Raw genomic sequence first — 24,282 nt, 5'->3', positions numbered from 1 at the left:
AAGTCTCATATTGCATGTCTCTTTCTCTTCACAGCATCTCTGACTGTTTACCAGTTGTGTCTTTGCCTTGCTTAGGGCTCCTGGAGCTGCCAAGTTTATATTTGATCTCTGACAATCTAATAGGAAAGTGGAAGCCCCCACCAGTGCCATAGACCATATGTCTCCTCACTGAATGTGCTCTGTGCATTTCTGGCACCACCTTTACCTTGCAGCAAAGTACATTATTTTGCATTTAGTGCCTCTTTCTATGCATCCACCTAGCTTTAGGCATGCAATATGCTTGTAAATATCTAACATTTGCTCTCAGATGAAATCACAAGTCAGCATACTGCTTAAAGACACAAGTATCATACTGCAGAACCACATGGAGACAAAGTTATTTACAGCCAGGCACTGGAAGAAGTCCCATTCAGTCTTTGTTTAGCCTGCAGGATTTCATAGCAGGGAGCAAAAAGTCGGATTGGAATAAGCAGTTTTTTCCCAAACACACCATTCGGTTTTACGATATACTTCATGTATGAATACAAATAAATGAAAGTAGACACTGCAGGGAAGTGGATGCCTTCATCTCTGCATCCCATCATGTATTTCTGCTTCTATGGAGATAAGGATGTTGTATTGAAAGAGTGCACATTCATCAGTTATGCACTACAGCATCACTTTACGGACAGCAAGTCAAATCAGCGCTGATGGTCTTGGCAAAAGTCTAAACTCTGATTGAACTAAACGGGTTTCCCTCCAACCATCTTCAAAGAGGAGAAAAAAACATAACTCTTTCATCTTAACCCCCGATCAACGCGCCGCACATATTGTTTACTCTATGATGTAAATGATTCCCCAGAGCCAAACCAAATCTGAACGTAGTCGAACCTGACGGAACATTTTGCAGCGTAACATTAACATGGTCGACTTAAAACATCCCATTATCCACATGCCATGTTAGACAGTGTGAGGCATTACCATCAAAGACATCAGAAACCTGCTCTTCATTCCACAGACATCCAGTGAATGCGAGTGAGGCTTGACGAGGTTGAATCATAATGTAAAACCAGTCAAACAACAACCGACATCATTCTGGTTTGATTTTGGTCTGAAGCTAGTGAAAGGAAGAGGATCCTTGAGACACCCAATGGTTCAACATCACCTGCTTCAGGAAGACGTGCTGTAAATAATACATCAAGTTCAGGATATACTAAGTGGGCCTTCTATCCTCGTTTCCCTCCGTTATTCAATATTATAAAGCATGTAGCCTCTAATGCTCTCTCATAAAGGCTAAACTTTTGTTCTTTCAGGAACAGTATGGTGATCAAACAGAATGGTAGTGTGCTTCATAACAAAAGGGAAGCATTTCAAGGCAAAAAAAAAAAAAATTAACATTCACCTTTTAACGTGGATCATCATAGAATTACTGCAGGTTGTCTCCAGAGTCAAGAGTGCAACGAAGGTTTCATTAAAGTATAATTCTATTAAAATGAATTATCTTGTCAGCCTTTGGTTATGCAGGGGGTTGGACTGCTGGGGTCGACGAGATCAGAGCAGAGGATGTATAATGTGCTGACCTATGACAGAGGGGTGAGCACTTAGCGCACACACACACACACACACACACTTACACTTTCTTTTCCATTCCATTTAATCTCTAATGCTCAGAAAAAAATGTGACATACATGAATAGACAAATACTGAAGAAAGTACTCATGGTAGTAGAGACTTCCATGCCATGTGCAGAGAACACAGAAAAGATCCTCCCAGGACACGTCCGCACATTATCATAGTACATGGAAAGTACATTAACCTGACACTGACACTCTCAAGACACACACACACACACACAGAAAGTCCAGCATTACATTCACACAGAGCAGAAAGAACACAAACTCTTTCTCAATCTGTCACATGTGAAAACAAACACACACACACACACACACACACACACACACACACACACACACAGAAACCATGAAGGCTGAGAGCTAATTGCATATCATTTTCAGTCGGTTCACTCAGAGCTCGTTAGCAAGGGAGAAGGGGGTGGCTGTGCGCCCAGAACTAAAATGGAGAGAGGAGAGAAAGAAAGAGAAAGACGGTGTAAAGTGAGGAGAGGAAGGCATCTTGTTTTGGCCTAAGTGATGAAGAAATAGTGAAGTAAATATGACAAGCAGCAGGGAGGTAAAGGAACGAGTCTAGTAGCAGTGTCTAGATCATCAAAGATGAAGGAGAGACCGAGATGAATAAGTCAGAGACAAGATGGCAGCTATACATCCCTGGCTCAACGCAAAACAGCGACGTGAAGGAAAGCTGAGGGGAGTGGGAGTAAGAAGAGGAGAAAAAGCTGGATGCCTGAACTCAAAGAGAGAGTGGGGGAAAAGTGGGAGTGTGGAAGAGGCTGGGTTTGGTTTCAAAGGGACAAAAGAAACGATGGCAAAGAGGCCGTGGGAGGAAGAGAAGGCGGAGAGAGGCGAGGGGGGATACGAGTCGAGGATGGAAGTTAGAAGAAGGGATGAAGAAGATAGAATACGGGTGGCTGTGGTAGATGGGCGATATTGTTGAATTGATGGGCGAGCGAGGGAGAAGGGGTGACTCAACTTCATGGTGTAGGATTTTAAATTGGTAAAGGAGATGATAACGGATGGCGATAAAAGGAAAAGGTGGTGATATTGCAGAAAGAAGGTGCATATTTAAGATATTTGTGAGGCAAAGAAAGAGCAAAAAATGTTTGAAAAAGAGCTTTAGATGTGCTGATGGAAAGATTGTATAATCTTTGAGTAGAAGGCTCTCTGTTTAAACCCTGTTTAAAGTCTCAACGCTAAAGAAGCTACAAAGCTAACGAGCTGCGAGCCAAATTGACAGATATGAGAGGGATCGTCCTTCTCAAGCTCCAAGAAACAAATACACGTTTTATTCAGCAGGAGGAGCATGAAGAAAATATCAGTGCATTAAAAGCATGACATAATTCATTTTCTTTTGAATTTCAGTTTCATCCATTTCTGTCCTCCCGCCTTTTGTCCTTTCATCTCCCTCTGTCTTCAGCTCCCCCCCCCCCCCCCCCGCCCGCCCCCCTTCCCCTAAACTCCACATGTGGCGGCAAAAATGCAAAAAACATTCACTCCTTTTGAAGTGAACGCTTGATATTATAACTTCATTACTGCACTCAGCGGTGGTCCGCACTTTACCAGGGTTTGCGTTGATGCTCAGGTTTGTTGATGCTCGTTGGAAACCTCCTCTCCCGTAGATGTATTTTTGCAAGATGGCTCCAGGGCAAAGTGGTAAAAAGAGCAAAGCAGATGTCCACTTCTCATTTGGGTTAAACTAACGCAAATGTTTGTCTACAAAATGTTCACACACACACAATCTCCACTGAATGGAGATATAGCCAAAATGCTTTCAACAGTTCTCTGCCTCTAATGGAGTAAGTTTTGTATATGGCAAGGGACTAGGAAGGATAAGCTCAAAGACAACAGGAGATATGAAGGGGGAGGGAATAGGAATGACAGGATGTTTAGGAGAAAAGTAGGCCCCATTGAGAGAAACAAAGAGGACAAAGAGAGACAGAGAAAAGTATGAAGGACAGAGGAAAAGGACAAAAGAGACGGGTAAATGGAGCGGGAGAGAATGTGAAAGAAAAACAAACAGAAGAAGAAGAAGACAGAAAGAGAAAGGCATCGGAGTCTGCTATCTTGTTTTGTATGAATTTCATTAGACGGTTTTAGACAGCAAACAGAAGAAAAAAAAGGGAGAGAGAGCCTGGCGAGGGGAGGTGAGATATGGGGAGAGAGAGAGGGGAGGAAATAAGAAATTTGAATCATTGTGGCATGAGGATGGCATTTTGACATCAATTTAGCTGGCAGCCAAGAAACTATATGCTGCCTGTTCGATACACAAATGCAAACCGAACATGGCTGGAGACGGAGGGAGAAATATTAATCTGTTTATTAAAAGAATCAATGGAGAGGAGGAGGAGGAGATGAAAAGGCGAGGATGAGACAAAATGTTCAAGAGCAGTAAAACAGCTGGAGGACATAAGTGGTGGCGGACAAGGAAAGGAAAGGTGGGGAGTGGGAAATATGGAAGACACACACACACACACATAACCCCAGCAGACTCCCCCCACACACAGACTGGATCCTATCTGATTAGATTTCCTCTCCCTTTCAGCTCACTTTCTCCTCTATTTTCTCAGGCTTCACTATCAGCCTATTAATTAATTCCTGCTCTCCTTGTTATGAAGCAGATGGAGGAGTGAGGACGGGAATGCAAAATAACTCGTCCAGAAGGCAGCAAGGAGCGAGATGAGAGAGGCAGAAAGAAGATGGAGGAGGAGGAGGAGGAGGAGGAGGAGAAAGAAGAGGAGGAGGAGAAGGAAGAAGGGGAGACAGTGCAGGAGGAAGAGGAGACAGTGCAGGAGGAGGAAAAAGAGGAGACAGTGCAGGAGGAGGAGGAAGAGGAGACAGTGCAGGAGGAGGAAAAAGAGGAGACAGTGCAGGAGGAAGAGGAGGAAGAAGAGGAGACAGTGCAGGAGGAGGAGGAAGAGGAGACAGTGCAGGAGGAGGAAAAAGAGGAGATAGTGCAGGAGGAAGAGGAGGAAGAAGAGGAGACAGTGCAGGAGGAGGAGGAAGAGGAGACAGTGCAGGAGGAGGAGGAAGAGGAGACAGTGCAGGAGGAGGAAAAAGAGGAGACAGTGCAGGAGGAGGAGGAAGAAGAAGAGGAGGAAGAAGAGGAGACAGTGCAGGAGGAGAAGGAGGAAGAGGAGACAGTGCAGGAAGAGGAAGAAGAGGAGACAGTGCAGGAAGAGGAAGAAGAGGAGGAAGAAGAGGAGACAGTGCAGGAAGAGGAAGAAGAGGAGGAAGAAGAGGAGACAGTGCAGGAGGAAGAGGAGGAAGAAGAGGATGAAGAAGAGGAGACAGTGCAGGAAGAGGAAGAAGAGGAGGAAGAAGAGGAGACAGTGCAGGAGGAAGAGGAGGAAGAAGAGGAGACAGTGCAGGAGGAAGAGGAGGAAGAAGAGGAGGAAGAAGAGGAGACAGTGCAGGAAGAGGAAGAAGAGGAGGAAGAAGAGGAGACAGTGCAGGAGGAAGAGGAGGAAGAAGAGGATGAAGAAGAGGAGACAGTGCAGGAGGAAGAGGAGGAAGAAGAGGATGAAGAAGAGGAGACAGTGCAGGAGGAAGAAGAAGATGAGGGGGGAAATAAATAAGAAAGCACAAAGTGGCAAAATGGAAAATAAAAGAAATTGGAATGATTCCTCAGTGTGAAATCAAACCACACAGCATAAAGTCTTTGTCACATCTGTGATACAAACAATTACCATAAACAAACAAGAGCATCGCTAAGAGGTTTGGCAACCTCTACAGTCATTCACACTGCATTTTAAATGACAGGCAATCAATAGTTTGTAAAAACCAATCAGCACGATAAGTGTTGTTTTTCTCTGGTTATTTGTAAGCAAACCAAAACTACAATCTAACTAAAACGTAGATTCAGGTGATAGAAAGGTGTAATTCAGCGGAGAAGATCCAGCCTCTGTCTAAAGCCAAGTCGACATAAAGTCGTTATCAATGTAACAGCGCATTCTATCAAATTCTTCTCAAACTTAAGCTTATTAAAAATACAATGAAGGTCCATTCGTTTTACTGCACCGAACAGTTGCATCACGCAGGCCACAATGGATGAGGATGCCAATTGAACATCAATAAGCCATTAACTGGTCAGAGCTTTTTTTGATTGAGGACATATCGTAAAAGGTGCGCCGTAATTCCTCAGAAGTCTCGTCTTCAAGCTGGTTTTGTCCTGACAGCATTTCACTCACTCTATCTGCATTTTGACCGCCTGTTAATTATGTTTCTTTTGGTGTTCAATCTTCCCCGCAGAGAATCTGAAACACCTTCACAATAGTGAAGGTGCAGGATGAAGAATGTATCCAGAGGTGGACAACCATGTGTCATGGACGGCAGACTGTCCTGGAGATAAGACTCCATGTGTTCTTGAGGCTAAACTAAGGCTGGCCCCGATAGATGAAAACAGAATTGGCTCGCGTTTTGTCAGTGGAGAATTCCTAGTTTTTGGTTACCAAACAGACCAGGTAACTCAAGTGTCTGGTTTTGATTTTGATAATGGACCATTGTCTCCAACGTTAGCTAGCGAATGAAAATCCTCCTTCATACTAAATAACACGGTAAAAGAAGACACATGTTTTTAATAATGTCGCAGGCAAGTAATGTTTTGATGTCTTGAAAATGAATGCAGCACTGAACTAAAATAGGAGTATATTCTGACATTTATATTTATATGGCAAAAATGTCAAATACAGCCTTGCTTTCAAATTCTAACTTTGCAGTGCATACCCGCTAAATTGAGCTTTGGAAAACAGAGAGTGAGTGTACTTCCACTTAAGATTTGAGTTTTGTATTGATGGAGAAGTTGAAATGCTGGGGTGCATTCAAAGACACCATGCTGGTTGATTAAACTAAGGCTGTGTCAAGCCTTGATGCTCTATTCTGATTATTTATTTGCTCAGATTTGATTTCTTTGTTTGGCTGTTCACATTCCTCTTTGAATGCGGCCTGGACCGGATTCCTGAGGGAATCCATAGATAAAAGTGGAAATCTGATTAGAAAAAAATCAGATTCAAGTTGACTTGTGCTGTTCACACTGTCATAAAAAAAAAGTGTGATTCAGGTCACTTTTGGCTGCAGTGCGAACACAGCCTTAGATATTGACCTGTCCTCCACAGCTTCATATTGACTCGTCTGTCTTGGCGTGCCTGAGTCAGAACCTGATTTGGAATGAAACCCCGACCACACACCCTTGGACTCATTTGATTATAACCCTTCAAATGAGAAAACAGCATCCCCACATATCCTTTTTGATACACACTTTCATTTGATAAAAAGCGATGTATGTATTGAAACTGGAAATCTGACCCGAGTCTGCTGTGAGCTCAAATGTAGCAAGTAGGTTTCTCTGATCTCAGATTCGGCTCTGCTTTTAAGTCAAAAACACGGCCAGGAGGCTTAACTTTAAAATCACAGGTTCTACAAGTCAACGTGAACCATGAGTAACCACTCACAAACACCTTCACCCAACACTAGAACATGGATATGCACTGTCCATAACAATCTTATCAGTGTCTTCCAGGCAGGCTTACTGTATGTTACGAGCAAAACCCCAGCATACAACAAGTTTCCTTATATTCAGGAACAGGTAGTGTAAAGGTTTTTTTTTTTTTAAAACCTGGAGCAATCATAAAGAATTTCACAAGAATACATACGCAGTTACCCTGAAAATCAGCTTCCCTACAGCTCCCTCACACGGTTTGACCATTGAAATCAACTTGTTAATTTAAGGAATGCAACGTTTTTGTTGTGCACAAATCTGCAAGGAGGTCGAGCTACAACAACTAGACAAAACACACAAATGCAAACCCATTGACACACACACACACATACAAAAAAAAACAAAAAAAAAAAAACATGTCTGCTTGGGCTTGCTAAAATGCAATCTAAGTTCTCTCACTCGGAAAATTGCACAGTGGAAGTCACAAATAGAGAGAGACAGAGAACCCAGATAAATAAGCCATCCAACACACACACACAAGCATTTCAGCATCAACACGCATAAGAACACTTGTAGTTAAATATGCAGCAGCAACCCCAGAGTACATGCAGCACACATGTAACACATGAAACAAAGAAGTATGCCTGTTAGTCCACACAGATTCATGAAGACATAATGTGTGTCAGAGAGCAGATATCACGATAAGTGTATAACATGGGAGTTATGAGAGAATAAACTGGAGGCAACAATACGCAGGGAGTTCAGCAAGGAAAAATAAAAACAGTATGTGATGAAGACAACGTTAAATATGGAAAGATGTTTTGTTTTTTTGACACGAGTTAGGAAACAGGAACACAGATGGGGTGAAAAAGGATCTGCAAAAAGGCAAAGATATAGCTCAATTCAGCCTTGGTACAATTAACTGGAGAGAATTCTGCCACATATGTGAGCAGAGTTTGGTTAATTGAGAAGGTGGAGCTTTAAAAAGTAAAGCCCACCAGGAAGAGGGGGAAGTACAACTACCTGGAGTTTACACCCATTGTTGGAGAGTCAAGGTCAATGGATACGCTTTCATTTGAAGAAACGCATGACCTGGAAACAAAACAATGTCATAGATCTGCTTATACATATTTAACAGGAGTGGATGCACCTAATATTTATTTATTCGTTTTGAGAGAGAGAGAGAAAAGTCGCTCTTTATTTCTGTGGTTTTCTGCAGAGAATGCGATGGCAGGGAGTTACTTCTTGTGACAGCTACTGATCAACCACCAATGGGTCTTTTTTTTTTCCTCTTTGACAAATTCAACCAGATATTGGATTCGTGAAATAGTGACCGATTAAAGGTAACCGTTTTCCATCAAAAAGGAAACAGCTGTCGGATGTGAAATGATTACTTCCAGAGATTTTTGAGACATTGTGTTCACAAAATAAATGACACAGGGATATGGAGAGTAAAATGTTCTTCTATAATATGATGTAGTCTTAGAGAGAAAAATGGACCTTTGACCTTTGGGAATGTCATTTTATCCTTGTGTGTCTAACTTCTTTAGTGCTGGTCAAAAACTGTCTTTAAAAAGAGTCATAGTGACCTTGACCTTTGAACACCAAAATGCATTCACAAGATGCAAGTTCCAAATAATGGGATGGATAGATGTCCTGGATAGAGGTCGCTCCTCTCTCGACTGGTTAGGGGTCAGGGGCATCTGAATGTGTTCTATGAATGGGATATACTGAAGGACACACAGCAGCCTGCGGAGTAAAAAGCACTTTGAGTAGTCAGAAGACTAGAAGAGAACTATACAAAACAGCATAGTCCATTTACGTTAATGACGTCGACATGCCTTAGCTATCGCTGATGTAGAGGCACTAAAAGCAAGACGATGAGATGTACCTGAAAGAAGGCAGAGGGCAAAGGGTAAAGGAAAAGAAACCCCAAGAAAGGAGCATTGAAGAGGATGACAGAAAGGAAGAAAAATAGAAAATGAGTCAGAGAGATGCAGATGTAGTCATTTTCTTCACCCACAGTCCACTTTAGGAAACCAATTTAACAACAGTCTAGTTCATTTCTGGAGTTGTCACACTATTCTGCAGTGACAGATTTTTTTTTGGATTGCAAAATGCAAAGCCGTCAAAGCCATCAGTCAGAAATATTAACAAGAGGACTATAAATCCTGAATGTCATTTTCTGTGCCAGTACACGTCCAATAGAGCAGTTAAAGAATATAATTTACTGTGGGAATCATGAACGACACTCCTAAGCCAAGTCCTCTGTTGTTATGGAACAACAACTGCAGAGAATACATTCACTAACATATGGCTGCACATAAGCAGACGCTCACAGAGTTGTGTATGCGATCTTAAATAATTCCTCACTGCTGGATATTTCATTTACAGGTTATGGAGGAGTGAACCATCGAACAGTACTGTACGAGTGAGCAGCAGGGGTGGAGTCAGAGGGTCTTCTTTCCCATATATCAAAGCCCAGCAGGAAACCATGCTAATTAAACCCCATGCTCCAAGCACACTTTGATGATTGAACGTATGCGTATTTGTATTAGCATGTGGAAAAACCTCTCGACACAGGAAGATAGAGGGGTGTGTAATTAAATGTGCATGCTTTTTTTTATATAAAATGATCCTCTCGATAAGGGTTCCCAGCGTGATGCACTGTAGGTAAGCTATTTTGCGTTCAAGACAGCCTAGCAAAGCGGAAAAAGCTTCCTTTGTCTAGCTGGGAGGGATTTTCATCTGTCATTTCACCCCATTATATTCCAATCACAGCTCTCTGACTAACAGGCTGGTGAATCAATTGAATGCAAGCAGTGGTCGCCTGGTATCCAGTCTGCTAGTTGGAGCGTGGGGGAGTGACAGCCTAATAATATTGACAAACACGACGTGCGATTGGTCGGTTCAAACAGAATGCTCTAGCAGCTTTTTTTTGCAGGCTCTAGTGGGTCGGATGTACAGTATGTCATGCAAAGTGGATCAGTGCTTGACAAATCCCTTTTGGTTTATAGCTGCACCATCAAGTCAGAAATTAAACTGACATCTTTATTAGGAGTCTTCAGCTAGATCCCGACAGCTTTCTGTACTCCTTTTTTTTAAAGATACTGACTAAATATTCAAAGCCAAAATAAGCAGGATACACTACTTCTATTTTCAACTAACGAGACGACTGGTGAACTCCAGCTCCTCCTCCTCTGCTGCTGCTGCTGCTATCCCAAAAGGCGTTTCTGTCCCGAGGCCTTTCCCGTGGTCCGCCACTTTCTGATGCTGAATCCTTAGGTTTTCCTCAAGACTTTGATATGATGTGGCTCGGAAGCCCAGAGCCTGTGGAAAAGGCTCAGGAGGAATACCAAAGGGGATTACTGGACAGAACGTATGGAAATTACAGTTTAATTTATCATTTAGGTCATGGTAATTCATGCAAATTAGGGATTTCATTATTCCCAGCCTTGGGTTTAAATGGTGTCGCTGGTGTAGGAGTGTGCAGTCTTGTCGGGATCATGTGTGAGGAGGATAGTACAGTGGCACAGGAAACATACAGGAACAAAAGGCCGTCATCATAGAAACACCTATATGTTGTTGGGTTCTTGTGTTCCTGGGTTCTTATGATGGTTGGGTTATACATGTCTGGTTGTGTATCGTGCACTTTGGGTTCTTTTTTGTTGAATTGTATTTAATTATTTTTGGTATTTTGCATCTGTTATATTCTTACTGTTGTTAATGTTTTTGTGTTTGGTTTAGTTTGCTTTGTTCTTGCTGTTTGTCAAAGCACTTTGTAAACCTGTGTTTTTAAAAGGTGCTATGTAAATAAAGTTATTATTATTATATTATGATTAATACCGTCCTTGACAATAATACGGATAAAACATAAACACGCCCCCAGATTGTGAGCAGAACTGTGGGAGCTATTTGTTGCTGCTGTACCAATCAGGTGCACAGTTGCTAAACTGCACAGCAGATACTTCACCCTTTATTTAGATTTGTGAAAATACGCTTTCATAACTCAAATCAAATCTGAACACACAGACATAACGCACACATTCATGAAACTCTCTGAGAACTTGAGAATCAATGCCGTATTAAAAACTTTTAAAAAAAGAGAAAAACCCGGACACTAGGACTGTGGTTATAAGTTTTCTTTGCACAGAATTATAGACCACTAAGAATACATCCCATTAAGAATCATGATCGCCTATTTCTCTCTCTGGCAAGCCAAAATAAATAAATAAATAAATCCCTCCCTTATCCATTAAACTATCTCACTATACAGAGGTAAATATAACTCTTCAACATTTATATTCCTCACAGAATGAGCTTCAATAAACTCAGCGATCCTGAAACTTTTCATCATGAGCCAACAGGTCACATTTCTTATCCGTCCAGTACTTTGGCTTCGTTGAACCGCCACAGTCCCAAAAGAGTGATGAGGAAGTCATGTTATTAAGCACACCAGATAGAACATGTGTAAAATTAATGACATACTAATCAGCCTATGTTCTACATCTTATTAACCGTTAGCACATTTAAGACTTAAATCTGGATCTTAATAAAACAGAAACATTATTTCTGTTTCCCAATTTACGTTTGCAGTGTTAGTATAAACATGTTAACCTGCTGACGTCAGCATTTTCTCACACCGCCTGTACAGTAAGTCTCTGAGTATAGCCTCAGAGAGCTGCTGGAGTGGCTACATCCTTGTAGGTCTTTTCTTGATTGCGATCATGAAGGCGGAGGAATGTACCGCAAACAATTCTCCTATTTTGTACGTTCCTCCTCTTCCCATATACTGATGCTGCTCTGTTAAAAATCCAGAGGAAAAACTTATTATAAAACCACCCTAACGCCTGTTTACCAGTCACACGCAGGTGACAACAAGCAGAGTACATTCTCCTAAAAATAACAGTTTGTGCCTTCCTGAAATAGTGACTGCAAACAGAGTGTGTAGATAGTGGGAACCAAAGCCTGCATGCTGTTCAAAGGGTTAAACCAGAGAAATTGTTTTCCAGCTCTCTTCATTCAGCTCTCCCTTGCATTTCCTTATTGCTCTGCCGCTAATGGCGACCAACAATTATGTTGGCCATTCATAAATAATGAGCAATTATCTTTATCTGCCTCTGCAGGATCTCATTGTTCAGTCCACTAAACGTCAGAAACTTCACATTTCAAGCGTAAATGTTAAATGTGAGTCAACTTCCGCCGTGAGTGTGGAAAACATTTCATACAACCAAAAACAATGACGACTGTGATTAAAATCATGATAAGCATCCTTCCCATTATCATAAATAGCCTCTACACTCTTTTCCCCTCTCACACACACACACAGACACAAAACTCATAAATTAGATTCTCCGTTGGTGTCAGGACACACACACACACACACACACACACACACACACAGCTACATCCCTCATTCTTATTCATCTGCTTACTTCTCAATCACTCACTGTACGCTCCGCTGCACAATTATAATCACCTTAAAATTATTTTATGACGTGCTCACAAAACCAAACAAAACTCCTCGGTGCATGCACACACACACACACAAATGCTTGAGCGTACACTGAAACGTGCACACACACACACACACACAAATCCGGACTACACAAACAACTAAGGAGCAGAAGCAGGAGTGAGCGGTACACTGCGGTGCCTCAAGACACACACTCTTCTGAGTTTTTACATAAACATCAAAGCACATTGTGATAGAAAGGCTGAGTCAGGTAATCACTAATTCACAATTTACTCAAACACACACACACACACACACACCAACAATTATTATAACACTTATTAAGCTTATTACAAAGCGTCCAGGCATGTCAGCTATGCAGCTCAGCAGTATTTCCTTTTGAATGGTTACTGTCTGGACACACATAAAGACATCCACACAGCCCCTCTGTGTGGCCAGAGGAGAACCTGCCGATTGTTGGCAGCTGAATGCGTGTCCTCGTGGCGTTGAGGAAGAAAGAAACCGACAGGAGGAAGAGACAGAGGAGGGAGTGGGATAACAGATTCAATAAGCCATGAGCAAAATAAATAAATAATATATAAGGTTAGAAAGAGAAAAAAAAAAAGTGCAAAAGGAGCAGAGAGCAAGGTGTAGGGTCAAGTGAGGATAAGCAGAGGGAGAAAGTGATGAAGGAGAAAGACGCAGGAACAATACAATGAGGAGAATTTCACCCGAGGTGGAGGGAGAGAGGATGGTATTCAAAAAAAGGTGGACAGGAGGGAGAAAGAAGCGGCCATTTTTCAAACCAGCATGTAACTAGATTTAGCATGTTGAAAGCGTACAATGATACCGAGTTGACCTTTTTTCTTGAATATCTTTTTACATTTTACCGTGCCAAGAAACACGAACGAGCTGGAGAGAGTTAGGAGCACAGGAGAAGGGGGTGGGGGGATAATTGCTGAGGTGGCACCAACTACTCCAACTCCCACGTTCAAAAAGGGAATTCGAAGCCAAGGGGGGGAGAGAGAGAGAGAGAGAGGAGAGGAGATGTTTGCTGTTATATTCGACGCTCCAACATGAGGGAACAAAAGAGAGAATGAAAAGATAAAGAAACGGAGAGTGAATAAAAGGAAGAGGAAATCGCAAGACAAGCAGAAATTGAAAAAAAAACCATAAAGGCTCTATGACAAATTGAAGGCTGGAGAAAAGGAGTTACAATGCATGGAGTAAAATAGTTTGCAGAATGAAACCTATCTAACAAACGCAGGCCTGGAACTTCGCTCCAGCAGGGGTGGTGTGCTTCTTTCTCTCAGCAGCTCAGGGTCGCTCGAGTCTTCTTTTAATTCACCTCATGCCTCTTCCTCCCCTCCGTGTGCCCCCGTCGTTTGTCAGACCTTCTGTCAATTAATGCGAGGCATTGTTTCTTTCTGTCTCTCTTCCTCCCACTCCCTTCTCTGTCACTCTCTCAGCTTGATGAAGATGGAGAGTGGTCATTTAAGACTAATTAGCTGGACTAAACAGACAAATAAGCAGGTGCAGCACAAACATTTCCCCTTAAGCACAGCTATTCTGATTAGTGCAGACACACGCACACAGACTTATGTCCAAGATGTAAGAGAATGGGTGTTGCTCTCTCTCTCTCTCAAGCACGGCTGCACACATCGAAAACGATAAAGCCGAAAACAATGCTAACTCGATTCCTTTGACACAAATCAAAATGTATTTCCACACAAACACACTTCTTTTCTGCAAAAGTATCAAAAAAAAAAAAAAGCAGCAAAAGCAAAAACAACGCTCCTGCTCTGGTTTTCTCTGCTTCCCAAACAGAATACTTTCTGGAAACCTCTTCATCTGCACATCTAGTTGCTGTATTTCTGGCGAAATCCAATAAAGCCCACTTCTCTTATGCACTCTCTTTAACACCTCTTTTTCCAAATATGCCATGCGCGCCACGGTCCGTCAGCGCCGCACACTGCCGAGCCTCTCTAGTCAGTGATTGCGTTTTCACAGCGAGCGCCGCGGGCCCGTCTCCCCCGAGCGAGTCGGCGGCGCCTCAGCGCTCTGCTCGGTTTCAAATATGCTGCAAGTCTATTTTTAACCGATTGCGCCGCAAGTACGCATCAAGCCGGACAGAATATAAAGAAACCAGGACAGGAAGTCAGTTAAGTAAACGCACCGAGCGTCCGGTCAATTTCAAAATAAAACACGCAATACGGACTCTGGGATTTCCCATCAACATGTTGCATCACAAAGCAACATGTCGTTTCCTCCTGTGATGTGTGTACAAGCTGCTCAACGTTCCAGAAATGGACCCAGTGGTGGAGGACGTGCGGTATGCGTCGGAGCAAAACCGTGGCGCTGACGGACTGCGGCACGCCCAAGAAGAGTGTGTGGAAATTGGGGGTAGACATTCAGAGTTATCAGCCCTAACTAAGATGGATATTGTGCAGTTCATTTAACAATATTACCATTCAGACAATCAATAAGTCACAGTTAAAGCAGTCAACACTGATAGTCTATGCTAAACCCTTGACCTGAAATGGTACACATAAGACATTTAATCAACAGCCTGCATGAACAGGTTCATTTTCATCTGATTTTCATTAGGATTGCTTTATATTGCCATGGTGTAAATACAGATCACAGCTTGGTCCGTTATCAGTCTGTCAATATCATAACTTCAATCTATTGGATTTTTTTATTTATCTTTTTAAATTAAGCATCGACCAGTCACTGTCAACCAGCGTCTCTATGATTGATTTGATGCAGTTTGTTTAATGACCTTTGAGATTTTGTTTTCAATACTACACTGATTGTCAATGTGAACATGTTATTTGTTAGTACTGTGCTCAACTAGAGGTTATTAAGTCTTTTACAGTGGGTTAAAAAGCTGCACAAGAAGCATTCATGCTCCTGCCAAGAATGAAAACAGACTGGAAAGAAAATGCTGATATTAAGATGCTGCACAAAACACCAATGGCTCCAATCCAAGAGTTAAGTATGTAGGCTCAAAACTCCCAGAAAAGTCAAATCCTAAAAAATGTTGGTAAATTCAGTCTGACTTTAAACATAGTTCACAAGTTAGCCGCAATCAATTTCAGCATATGTGTAGCATCCTATGATAGAACTGTCCATCAGAGCTGCATCAGGTGTGCATGATTAAACTACTAGAAGGTTTGGATTGTAATGAAAACCTTGACTTAAATGAAGTCTCTCTCTCTCTGTCTCCATTGTTGTGACTGTAAAGCTTTTGAGAGACAATAACACCACTAACCACTGATCTATGTGTCAAGGTCAAAGATGTCCTGGAAGTAAACTCTCCTGGCTCCTACCACATGGGGTTCTCTCTAAATGACATTATTTCACAGTGTACTAACTAATACGAGTCTACCAATCGTATGCTTCCTGCAAAGTGTATTTGGGCATTCATTGATGGAGGCTGGGATTTTAAGAGGGAAGTTAGTGGACTCCCCAGTCATGTTTTGGAGTTTTCCAAAAGTTGGACTATTTCAATGTGCACCCTAGCAACATAAGTGAATAAGAGCTTTGAAGAACACTCATGCGCTCTTTTTTTTTCTTTTTTTTGGAGAGTCTGGAAAAAAGTGAAAATGGAAGATACAGAAAACATTCATATCCATAACAACCGTAAATGGACTGCACAAATAAAGCACTCGTCTGGTCCTTTGACCACTCAATCTGTTTTACACTACATCTCACATTCAACCTTTCTCACACATTTCCACTAGTGGACTGCAGGAACTAGGGATCAAACTGCAGACCTTCATACATAGACTCTGAACCACAGCATCACAAATAATGTTGAACTTTCTGAGGATTCAGCCCCAGATTTTCCCAAAATCTTTAAGAGGAGATGAGGTAGCACAGTTGTGAGTAATGTGCAGTGGTGTAGTGTACACAGTAATACTTTCTTCAGAGGGAATACCCACTTCTGAATCTCCACTGATAGTTCAGCCTTGACTTTGGACAAAGAAGTTGGCAAAAACCTTGCATACGTTTTGTATTTTAAATTGCAGTGATCAAGCTCTATAATAATGCAGCAACCAATTTGTGCGCTGATTAGTAACAGTGGGCAGGAATTCATCAAGACAGTAACTTTGTTTCCATAAAGGTTCTTTATTCAAAGAATCAGTCGACATTAAAGTCGAGACGTGGTTTACTTTATAACTAAATTTAGACACAGTTTGCATTTAAACTGATGGTGCTTGATAATGAGATACAAAGCCCGAGTGTAAAAGGAAAATAGACTTTGGGGCATTTGATGTGATGTAAAACTCAACATGGTGAATTGTCACACTTTTTCCCGTGTTTTGACAAAATATTGTAGACAAATCCAATGAACCCTGCCAATAATCTGAGAAATGTTATTATTTCTCATCAATACTGTAATTTCCTGGGTGTCCACATCTAGAAGTTTCTAACTTTTATTTAAACTTTTTGCCTCCTGACATTTGTCCCTCACATTTGCACACTCACAGATGGTCCAACATTAAGGGCCAAACAATTCCTCCTTGTGCCATGTCTTCCAAATAGACACATAATCCCTCGCTGTCGCTTTAGCTCACACACACACACACACACACACACACACACACACACACACACACACAAACAGCCCCATTACACACACACCCTCACACAGTGTGGGCCTGGGGGTATAATTACATCAATTTGGGATCTAAAGGACTCCTGTCCACCAATCTTACAAAATGTTCAATGTCCCTTGTTGGCAACATGCACGCATACTCACACTGACTGCACACTTCCACAGAGAAACACACACTTGACGCACAAAGGAAAAGATCGTTTACAGCTAAATTATGGACAAATTGAACCTTGAGAGAGGAGAAGTTCAAAGGCAGAGCTGCAGTTGAATGCAGAGGCGGTCTCCCCGTCTCACAAAAATCACTCAAGCTTCAGCTTTTCAGACAGACAAGCGGCTCATACACAAGCAGCTCGCTCTTACACACAGGCTATGCCTCCCAGACAAAATATACATCTCAGATGTTTCTCACTTTTTTTTTTTGTGTGTAGCATAAACAGTCAGAGGCATCAGACAGAAAAAGTCTCTTTTGTGCTGGAATTCAGTAATGCAGGAAGACAGATGAATAGACACTCGTATAATGTTCCTTTGCATTGTTGTTTCCTTCCATGAATGTGTGTGCGTCTCTCCCCCGACGCCTTTGGATATCACTGGTTTTGAATACGGGGGTGTGTTTTTGTAAGCATCTGTGAATGAGAGTGTGTATGTGAGTGGGTGCATTCAGTCTGATTATAGATTGTGGCATTCCGCCTCCTCAGTGACACTTGTGTACACATCCATTACTTCAGCTGAGACAGAGGAGCAGAAAGAGCAGAGAAAAGTTAGAAGATGACTTCTGAGTCAAAAACATACTATGGTGTCAAGGAATCAAAGTGATATTGTGTGACGCTGGGGAAAGAGGAGGAGCAGAGGAGGAGGAAGTGTCGTGGGAGTGGGATGTGAAGAAGAGGGGCAGGGGAGGGGAACGTGGCTGTGCAGACTGGTTGGGGGGGGGGGGGAGGGTTAAAGCTGATTGTCTGGAGGCTTAAGGCCCACTTCAGTTCCACCTCTGCCAAATATGGCCGCGCTCCAAAGTCGCCATCAGAAACCAATGGGTGACGTCACTGAGACTACGTCCATGTTTTATACAGTCCGTCGTTAATTGGTTTGGTTTTCCTTTCTGGAGAGTTTGCACTTGCACAGCTGCATCTTGGCTTCACAAAAGGCAGCTTTGCATTTGAAAAATAAAAAAGGCCTGCTCGTTACATCACATTGGCTTTAGCGTCAGGAAACCGGGAAACATTAAACGCCACATGAATATTTGAGACGGGGGCTGTGGTGTTGTCATCTGATCTCTTGATATCAAAAGAGCAGACTTGTGTGGGTCTGTGTGTCGAATAGGACTCGTATTAAAGTTGATCCAAACAGACTGGTTGTCAGCTCTGGTTAAATAGTGTGCAGGAATCCTTACAGGGGAGACGAGTGAAATGGTTTTCCAAAATGTATAACACATCCGTCTTTTAGGGTCTTCAGTGCTCCCCAGTTGGTGTACAAGAAATCACATCAAACTGTAAGTCACTGACAGAAGTGTGTAATATTCTTGCACCATCTAAAATGTAGTTTATTGACTGGAGCACTCTAGTAGTTTATTTGTGTTTGCGTATGTTTTGTGTTAGCATTAAATTTAAGTGCATCAGACTTTTTGAAGCCTGTGTTTTTATACTTTAACTGGCTTGCTACGTTGGATGTTGGTCAGATTCTGTTTGTAAAATATGTCATCATATTTGCATGCGGCCGTCCTTGTTTTTGACTTAGGCGCTAATTAAAGTAAATACATCAAGGATTTCACCGAATGGCTTGCCTGTGTAGCTGCCTCTGCAAATCTGATTTAGTTACTTCAAAGTTCTTCTTTCTGATTGTTTTCTTTTCGTCTTCCGCCCATTGGATACATGAAAGGATGGAGCAAGACAGACGGGCGGAGGTAGAGAGGGACAAGTCGGCAGGATGAGAGAGGGCAGATGGAGGCGAGTTCAAAACGGGACAAAGGGAAAAAACGGGGAGGGTGAAACAGAGTGGATGAGGCGAAGGTGAGGTGAAGGACAGAAAGAGGGAGAGGGAGCGAGATAAATGTACAGACAGATGTCAAGGAGGGGGGGGATAGGGGAGAAGATAGGATGAATGCGAATGAGGGGAGAGACTGGCAAAGATGAGATGGAAGAGAGGGAGGGCCGCACAGCGGGAGAAGAGCGACAAGAGTGACGGAGTGACAGAGTGAGAGTTAGACACCGAGGGAGAAACTGGCAGGGCAGAAAGGACGATGGAGGCGAAGAGAGAGACAGAACAGAAGGCAATGGTGCGAAAAAGAGAGAGAGAGAGAGAGAAAAAGAAGGGATGGAGGAATGGAAATCAGCTGAACAGGCAGATGAAGGGGAGAGCCTGAGGGAGGAATGAAGGATCAGATGGATGGGTGGGGACTGAACAGCGGATGGATTAAGGAGCGGGAAAAGGAGAGAGGCTACTTCAAATGTGATACCTGCGTGTGAGTTACCTTGACCCTCACTACAGATGGCATCCCATTAGTAACACTCAGATCAAACTGCATACCAAGCAGACACACGCTCAAAAATATCAAAGTCAGGGAATCTGATCTAGTGAGCCGCTAATTGAGGTTCAAACAAGGCTAAGAACCCATTTGCAGGTGCTCCATAGCAGGTGGTGTGTGGATCTCTTATCTGTGGGGGTGTCATAACCAAGTTTGTATGCACTCAGTCCAGTTATTGCCATCTAAAAATAAGTAATAACTCTGTGCAGAATAATCAATCCTCCCATTTATGTGACCAAGCAGCTGTTTATCGGCTGTCTGAAAGCCTCCCGTGGACAGGTGTTGCAAATTAGCATTTTGCTATAAACACTAAGAGCAGTGCATCTGGAACTTGTGCATGGTGAAATGTTACAGCACCAATGTTACTGTATGCCCGTGTTGAATAAACAAACAAACAAATAAAATAAAATAGATGAAATGTATGCCTAGCCGACATCAGCTCACAGTGTGTGAGCCTGGGCACCTTATAGATTTAGATTCACAAACAATTTAAAAACCATGTACATCGGGTCAAAGTCAGGTGTTGAAGCTTATGTTGCCAAATGGACTTCATTCGCCTTCCAACTAAATCAGTTGGAGAAGTTACACAGAGGGTCTAATATTGTCAGGATTGGATTTCATGGGTGATCGCTTGGTGTGGTTCATGTCAAAGCTACCATTTCAGACTTGGTGACTTAGTCGTATGTTAATGTTGGGCTTCTCTGACATTGTGGACACTGGAGCAAAGAAGAACTTTGTATGTTCTACACGAGGAGGAGAAAGAAAATGACAGACGCAGAAAAAGAATGACGATAGAAGACAAATAACCCCGGACTGAACTGCAGAAAGCTTCCAAATGGGAGAAAGTTAAGTTGAATAAAGAAAAGGCGGCATGATTGATGACTGTAGAATTAAGCGGCAGAGTTAAAGTGATGAAATACCGTGTGATGGTAGGGCGGGTGGGGTAATAAATGCTAAGTTTAAAGGAGAGTTTCACAACTCAGCATGAAAAATACCTGTCTGACAAGTGTATTAGTAACGCAGCTGGTGACAAAAAGTAGAATGAATGTGCTTGCACACCTCAGGGAGACGGGAAGTGCGGCCGAGTGAAATAGAAAGCAGAAAAAACAATGGACAACGCACTCAATTATAAAAACTTGTTATTCACACTCAAAAGTAAGATTACATTTCCCCAAATAATGCGCTGGATGCACATCGAGTTTCTGTTGGAAAGAGCTGTTCTCTCTCCAGCCATCTCATACCTCCAGCTGTGGCGGCTTGCAGCTAAACCTCAGCCTGAAATGAAAGCTGTGCAAATGAGAAGTGTTGCTCGTGACAGCTGAAACTTTCCACTTGTGCCTGTTTTTCTGCAGGACTCCGCCTGGATTCAAGTAATTACTGCGCTCCTGCCAATTCAGATGACCCCAATTCCCCAAAATGTCAAAAATCTCTGTGTGATATGAGCCTCACTCTGCAGGACAAAGAGAGTGTGGCATACTGGTTTAGGACTGGAGTGGAGGGGATGGGTAATACACCAGATAACTTTTTGTTAACTTACAGTGTCATAGCACTGCAGGGTTAGGGTGTACCTGTGATTGTGTTCATGCATGTGTGTGTGTCAGGAGATAGAAAGCTTCGCTATAAGTGAAATGTGTTTGCAGAGAGAGACAGAGAAAATAGGAGGTAGGGCAGGCAGAGGGAAATGTGTACAACCCCATAAACAAAGTATGAAGCGTAACATGGAGATATAGAATGACTTATTTGCTTAGGCGCAACGAAAATGATGTGATAATACTTCTTATTCGCAAAGATCAGGGCTAACGTGCAGAAGTAAACATGGTGGTGAACCATGTAATGTGTTCTAAGTAAACATTTTAAAAATGTGCAAATGTATAAGCAGAAAAAATACAATGCATTGGCAAAGGCCTGAATGATTTTGTGTTTTTGTGCGATACCTTTATTTCTCTTTTTACTTTTTTTTTTATTTGTTTAAAAAGAAAACCGTTTTTCTGAGAAATGTTAGCTGGAGCCAGGCTGGATATTTTTCCAGGAGCTTTATAAACCTTAATTGAATCATTAATGTGAAATATGTGGAACGTAATTAGGGAAGCCGAGCTCCCAGGATTGGGAGATAGGCTCTACATGAACACACAGTTCTTTGAAGACGTCTCATCAACCAAATTAATTGACCTGTGTGAGCGCAGTTAGAGTGTCAAGAGATTTAATCCACCAATTATTGAGTTAATAACCAGTTCCTCAACTGAGTTTATCCCACGGCTCATTTAGGCCACCTCAGAGTTCAGATCAAACATGTTGTATTTAAACTTTGGTATTATCTATTTAGATTTGACATCACAGCCCTTCAATGCAAAAACACTGTTCAAAGACAAGTATTGGGTTGTAACATTTGGCTTTTGTGTTTCGTCTGCAGCTTCCTTAGGTGCGGTTGGCTGTGCCCGCCGTACCCTGTTGGCCGTTTATTAAAGCCATCTTACTTCTACCAAAATCAAACTGAAGTTACTTAAATTAATGATTTGAAATCAAAACTGACTTTGTGTAGTGACTGGTGGCTGTCGCAGTAAATCACTGCTTTGCTCTCAATGTTGACTGATGAGTTTTTATCCGGTGATCCAGAGCTGCTTCAGCTCAGCGTTGTGCAATGTAAATAAAAGGAAGCTGAACAAAGAGCTTCTGTGTGCGACAGAAGAAAAAAAAAACAGAAGACGGATGAGATCAAAGAAGCCAAACAAGAGCGGCGACTGATCACAACATCCAAGAGAATTCAGCCTTGTCAATCATGTTAGGTTACCATAGGAACAGGTGGTACCATTTGGTTCCCGTGCAAATCCCCCACCTGCCTACCACTTCCTGCAATCACTGCTTTGTTCATCAGTCAGCTTGATTCATTAATTGAGCTTATTATGCAGGAAATTCGATATGAATTAGTGTAATTGGACTTTCCTGTGTACACACATCAGTGTCTAACAGAGAGTTATGCGTCTGGGTGTGACCGCAGGGCCTTTAAACATGTACTGGTGGGTTGTTTGGGTTTGTCTCTCGTGTGTATTATGAGGAGACCCATCTGTGGGGTTGCATCAGAGGAAATCTCACAGGTCATCAGTGAAGCGGAATGCTATTCATTTATTTTATTATCCTCTCTCTCTCTCTCTCTCCTTTGTTGTCCCTCAGCCTCTCTCTGAACTCATCTTTCAGCTTCTCTCTTCACTGACTCCACCTGTTCCTCGCTCCTCTTTTCTCCTACACCCGTCTCGTTGTACTTGTCAGCTTTCGGTCACCCTCGTCTTCTCCCTCACATTTCTGTCTTTAAATCCATTTTTTCCCTCCCTCCGTCTAGCACACTTTAAAGCTGCCGTCACTCTTCTCAACTCCTCCGACTTTCCCTCCTTCTACTTCGACAGCTCTGCAGACCATCTTACCTCAGCGCTGCACACCGGTTTGTGGCCAGCTGATACCAAACAAAAAAACACACACACACACACACAGAGAAAACGACAACCGCGACAGCCATCCAGCTGCCCACCTGCCTATGCCCGTGGTAACGTGTAATCATCCTCTACTTACTCGGTGATTTCTTCAGTGACTGTGTGTTCAACTTGGAGTCGAGAGTTGACTTCGATGAAATAATGTCGGCCGTGTTTGTCCACAAGGAACTCCACGGTGCCAGCGTTCTCGTAGCCCACCTGCAGAAAGAAAAGATGGAGAAAAGGCACTTTTACATCTCTGAAGTACATAATCATCTTAGTTGTGTAAACACTGAAAAAGAAAAGAGCACTCACTCGTGTTAATGAGGCATGAAACTGACAGAACAAAAAAACACCTGTTCTCGCTCTAATAATGTGACTGCATAACATGAGGGAAGAAGAGGCTTAATGTTTTATTTAGACAGAGGAGGCATCTTACATAATATCCCTGAAGTAAAATAATAACAACATCATTAATCAAAAGGGATTTATTAATGCTCATCACCATAAAAGACTACCTTTAAGCTACAACACTGCAGTCCTGATCTCTCACGACAGGTACCTATACTGGAAGTGTCCCAGTATTGTTGATAGAGAGGCTTGGATGTGTCCTCTAAACCATATTGTGACACAGAGCAAACATGGTACAATGAGGAGAGTAATGGACAACAGACCAGCTGCCTCATAAGTAAGATTGACACACAACTCATTTGAATACAAATGAGGTTGTAGGATATATGTTTTATTAATTATCAGGAGGTTATTTTGAGCAGGCTGGCAAACTGTGTTACATCAAAGCTCGGCTTACCGGAATTATTCATCTGCATCTTATTGTGTCAACCAATACCCGAGAAGAGTCACTTTGTCTAGTCAGAAATCATGAAGAGGCATTTGAGGGCTTTATGATTTGTTAAACAAAACACACTGTGTTTACAGAACTTCGATTCAAAATATTTCAAAAATCTACAACAAAAAAAAAGAAAGCTGTGATCCCTCCAGGAAAGATTTGAATGCAGCAGTTTTTCAGTTAACAAAAGGAACAATGTGGAAACATAATGACAGTGTTTGATAGATAATACATGTGAAAATAGTCAGAGAAGGTGAATTCCTCGTTTTGCAAACAGTTCATTGTCAGTATTAAGAGTTAATACTTTAATGTCAATGAATGAAATGAAGA

The 24,282-nt window shown here is 42.2% G+C and overlaps 1 protein-coding gene across 3 annotated transcripts in view; it reads right to left on the bottom strand.

The window, feature by feature from the left end:
* The window catches only part of LOC109991341 (pyruvate carboxylase, mitochondrial), a 272,579-nt gene that overhangs the window by 194,368 nt on the left and 53,929 nt on the right, over positions 1-24,282 (bottom strand). For all 3 annotated transcript variants that reach the window (XM_020643641.3, XM_020643643.3, XM_020643642.3), the window contains exon 10: positions 23,206-23,324. In XM_020643641.3, coding sequence (XP_020499297.1) covers positions 23,206-23,324 — 119 coding nt within the window. The remainder of the gene's footprint in view (positions 1-23,205; positions 23,325-24,282) is intronic.

This window comes from Labrus bergylta, chromosome 22 (genome assembly GCF_963930695.1).
Source record: "Labrus bergylta chromosome 22, fLabBer1.1, whole genome shotgun sequence".
NCBI lineage: Eukaryota > Metazoa > Chordata > Actinopteri > Labriformes > Labridae > Labrus > Labrus bergylta.
Note: the sequence above shows the minus strand (reverse complement) of the source record. Positions and strands in the feature narration are given on the sequence as shown.